The sequence below is a fragment of the Myotis davidii genome, unplaced genomic scaffold (assembly GCF_000327345.1).
Source record: "Myotis davidii unplaced genomic scaffold, ASM32734v1 scaffold181, whole genome shotgun sequence".
In the NCBI taxonomy this organism is placed as follows: Eukaryota; Metazoa; Chordata; class Mammalia; order Chiroptera; family Vespertilionidae; genus Myotis; species Myotis davidii.
The window spans coordinates 592,405-596,284 of record NW_006291504.1 but is presented as its reverse complement, the minus strand read 5'-3'; the positions used below and the strand labels follow the sequence as shown (position 1 = coordinate 596,284).

Below are 3,880 nucleotides of genomic sequence, written 5' to 3'. Positions count from 1 at the left end.
TTGCTAGGGACTTGCCCGGCACTTGCTCTCTACCTCTATTTGTTATCTTACTTCTATCATTGACAGTCCCTCTAGGTTGTGGGCTGCTTGCCTGTGTTCCTGAGAAGCATCTACGGTACCAGTCTATAGAGTGTGTTTTCTTTAGTGAATTACCGGTATGTTTACCGGTAATAAACTTGCACTGTTTTATGTATATGTTTGATTACATACAGCCTTGTGACAGTTTTCCTGCATGTCATAAGCATTTGAATATAAATTAAAATGTTAAAATCAAATCTGATATTGTTTTACCTTTTATTTGGTGTGTGGAAGGTGTGCGGAAGAGGGGGTAGTCTTATACGGCGAGTATATAACCAACTCTGTATTTTGAGTGGAAATGTTAGGGGGTCGTCTTATAGGCCCAGTCGTCTTATACGCCGGCAAATACGGTATTCCTGTTTTCACAGAAGCTTCATTGAGTTGGGTATAAGTTTATGCCGAGAAAATTACGAAGAATGACACGAAACATAAAATACCAGTGAAAGATTTATGAAATAATGCGATCAACAGTTTTTGCTAACCTTGAGCATGGCTCAGCAAAGTGAAAGGCTAGATTAATTAAGGAGGACGCCAAACATGAATTCAAATATCCAAAGGCAGTTCTAAGCAAGAAACTCCGGGTACAGTCACAGGGCCACTTGAATTAGTCAGTACCCACAGCAGCTTTACACACAGGCCAGGCTTCCGACAGACCCTAAACCCTCTTCTAAAGGAGAGAGGCAAGGAGCGTGGGCCGGGCCGGGCAGGGGGACATGGGCCGGGCCACACCCTGACCACCCCTGCAACCTGCCACACACGCACCACAGAGCACGCCCACTGGAGGCCCAACGATTAAACGAAATTTGCTTTTATTCAAGCTCACGGTCCTATCACGAATGCCTACGTTTGCGCCTAAGTCAGAGCACATCTCAATTTACCGATAATCCAAGACCAAGAATTCTGGGCTCTTGTTTCTGACTATGCCCTTGATAGATGCATTAGTAAGTGAGCAGGACAGAGCGACCAGGTGCATCTGATGAGCATGATCTCTCGCAGACTGCATTCCTGTCACCCAGGTCACTTTTAGAAGCACCACTTCCGAGTAGTCAGTTTCCGCTGTCACACAGGACAGGCCTGGGGTGGAGGCCTGCATCTACCACTTCCCCATTGTGTGAGTTCACAGAATTCAAACACCCTTCGGCTCTGTTCTCTACCACGGGAATGGGGACACCCACATGCAACATCACAGGTTTTAAAATAGCACAAGATTTAGGGGATAACATTTAATGCACGCAGAGGGATGCCTGGTATGGAGAACCCCGTAAACGTTAGCTAGTATAACACCTAAAGTGCCACCTCCGAGCAGATGGAGTTCTGTGTTCTGCCTGCCGGTCACTCGTCCTTCAATAAGAACACTTCCTTGTGTACACAGCGCTACCTGCGCTCACGTTACGTTACAGCCAGATGGGAACTTCAACGTTTATTGAGCAACAGTAAGCTAGGTACCATTCAGACACGACGGACATAAAGATGAACTAGATACTGTCTCCAGCTTCAAATATTTCTCAAGATTATAAGGCTCTTGAGGGCAGACACCTGTGGGCTCTGCCCCGCTCTGTATCCCCAGTGATTGTAATGGCACCTGGAATGTCGAATTTGCTTGGAAATAAGTGTAAAATGAACAATCTAGTGCTTTCTCTTCTATATTTATATATGTATATACAGATACATACACACACAGGGTGTCCCCAGAAATGTATACACACTTTAACAGCCAATAGCTCAATTTTGAAAATGAAATGTATTTTAATAAACACTGCCTTTATAATTACTCACAGTGTATGTATTCATTTTTGGGACATCCTATATATATCTAAACCCCCAAATAAGAAACTACTTTTACTTAATATTTTGAATATCCAATGAAGAAAAACTATAAATAAAATTACTTTTTTAGTACAAATATAACTAGAATTGGGCTGCAACCCAGGCTTCTTAAAACAATGTTAATGATTTTCTTGCGAAATAAATATGACACCGGACACTTTGGAAAAGAACTCCAGAAGTGTGCGTGCAGCACGTGTACGGAAAGCTCGCCGAGCGGTTAATAATGTGACAACAGAAACAACATCCGGTGCCGTTATCTCACCGCATGCCTTACCATTTGTCCTATCGTTTAGAGTACACGACCACCGGCTTTCATTTCAAAGACTGAGGATGCGGCTTACCTGGTCCTCTTCGCCTCCGCCCTCCTCGTCGTACTTCAGGATGTTATCTCTGACGTCATCCTCTGGGTCAATGAGCAGCTGCTTGGCCTGGCGCTCCTTGTCCCGGCGCTTCATCCACACCACGAACATCAGGACGAGGACTGGCGGGGGGAGAAGAGGGAAGGGCGGAACACCGTCATGTCTGACACTCCATCCACTAGCCAGCCAGTCTGCCACCAGCAACGGACACTTCTGTGTGTGGAAAGCTTGCAACGTGCCTTCTTCTTTAAGGCCTTTTTCTGGCCTCGCATTGAGAGACGAGATCAAAGCAGGAAGGACCTGCCTCTGGGTTCAGAGTGTGAAGACCTGGGTCCCTCACCCGGTGCCCCGTGAACTCACTGGGCGAATGTCTGTGCTCAGTCCCATGGCCTAGGCCTGGGGCCGATGACCACTGCCACCTTTTACTCTGGCTTCCAGAAGGACACCAATCTTAATAACATCATGTGTGCCTGGCCGGCGGGGCTCAGGGGTTGAGCGTCGCCTTATGAACCAGGAGGTCACAGTTGGATTCCTAGTCAGGGCACATGCCCAGGTTGCGGGCTCCATCCCCAGTGTGGGATGTACAGGAGGCAGATCAATGATTCTCTTTCATCATTGATGTTTCTATCTCTCTCTCCCTCTCCCTTTTTCTCTGAAATCAATAAAAATATATTTTAAAATAAAATGGTTTGCAAACTCAAAAACAGTGCAGAACGGTAAGTTAGATTGTCACTTGTTATTTAATCATTCAAGGTGCCAGTCACTACACTCCCCACACCCCAGAGAAGTGCTTGCCACATGGACCTGGGGCCGGGGGAGTGGGAGGGGGAGTGAACTGGGCCAGCAGTTGGACCTCGAGGGGGGTCTGACCCCTGAAGGCTGGCGTTTCCTACTGCACCACTGTGCCGCCCCTTTCTTATTGGGCCGCAGGTCTCAGCAAGTACTCATTTCCTCCCCATGCTCTCGTCACTTCTTCCCGCCACGATCCAGCACAGCTAAGTCTTTCTCGACGAGGCCGGCGTATACCCCACGCTACGGCCAAAATCGCCACGCACCCCTCAGAGACATCTAGGAACGCGTTCTCTCTCTCAAATCAGGAGATCGGCTCACACCCGAGCGGAAGATTGAATGGCCCCTATCTGAGCACATCTTTACTATTGGCCATAAAGGTGAATAGCCTCCCGCTAAAGCCAGATGCGTGACCTCCTCTGCCAGGGCTGACTCCAGCGAGTGGGTGGCGAGGAGAGTACGCAGGTTCCCAATTGCAGGCAAAGGAGCCTCCACCAGGAGGTGACAATCGCTCAGGCTCCTCCAGTATTTGTGCAGAATACAGGGACAGGGTTCTAAAGGACCGGGACCTTGCAGATGGCGAAACGTACAGAAACGGCCAACATTTTCAAGAAAGCGATTGGTGCCAAAACCGGTTTGGCTCAGTGGATAGAGCGTCGGCCTGTGAACTGAAAGGTCCCAGGTTCGATTCCGGTCAAGGGCATGTTCAGCACCTCCCCCACACCCCAGAGAAGTGCTTGCCACATGGACCTGGGGCCGGGGGAGTGGGAGGGGGAGTGAACTGGGCCAGCAGTTGGACCTCGAGGGGGGTCTGACCCCTGAAGGCT

The 3,880-nt window shown here is 48.6% G+C and overlaps 1 protein-coding gene across 1 annotated transcript in view; it reads right to left on the bottom strand.

Annotated features, from left to right (window-relative positions):
* The window catches only part of CDH2 (cadherin 2), a 195,405-nt gene that overhangs the window by 20,935 nt on the left and 170,590 nt on the right, over positions 1–3,880 (bottom strand). Inside the window, exon 14 of the mRNA XM_015564689.1 lies at positions 2,247–2,386. Within this exon, the coding sequence (XP_015420175.1) occupies positions 2,247–2,386 (140 nt within the window). The remainder of the gene's footprint in view (positions 1–2,246; positions 2,387–3,880) is intronic.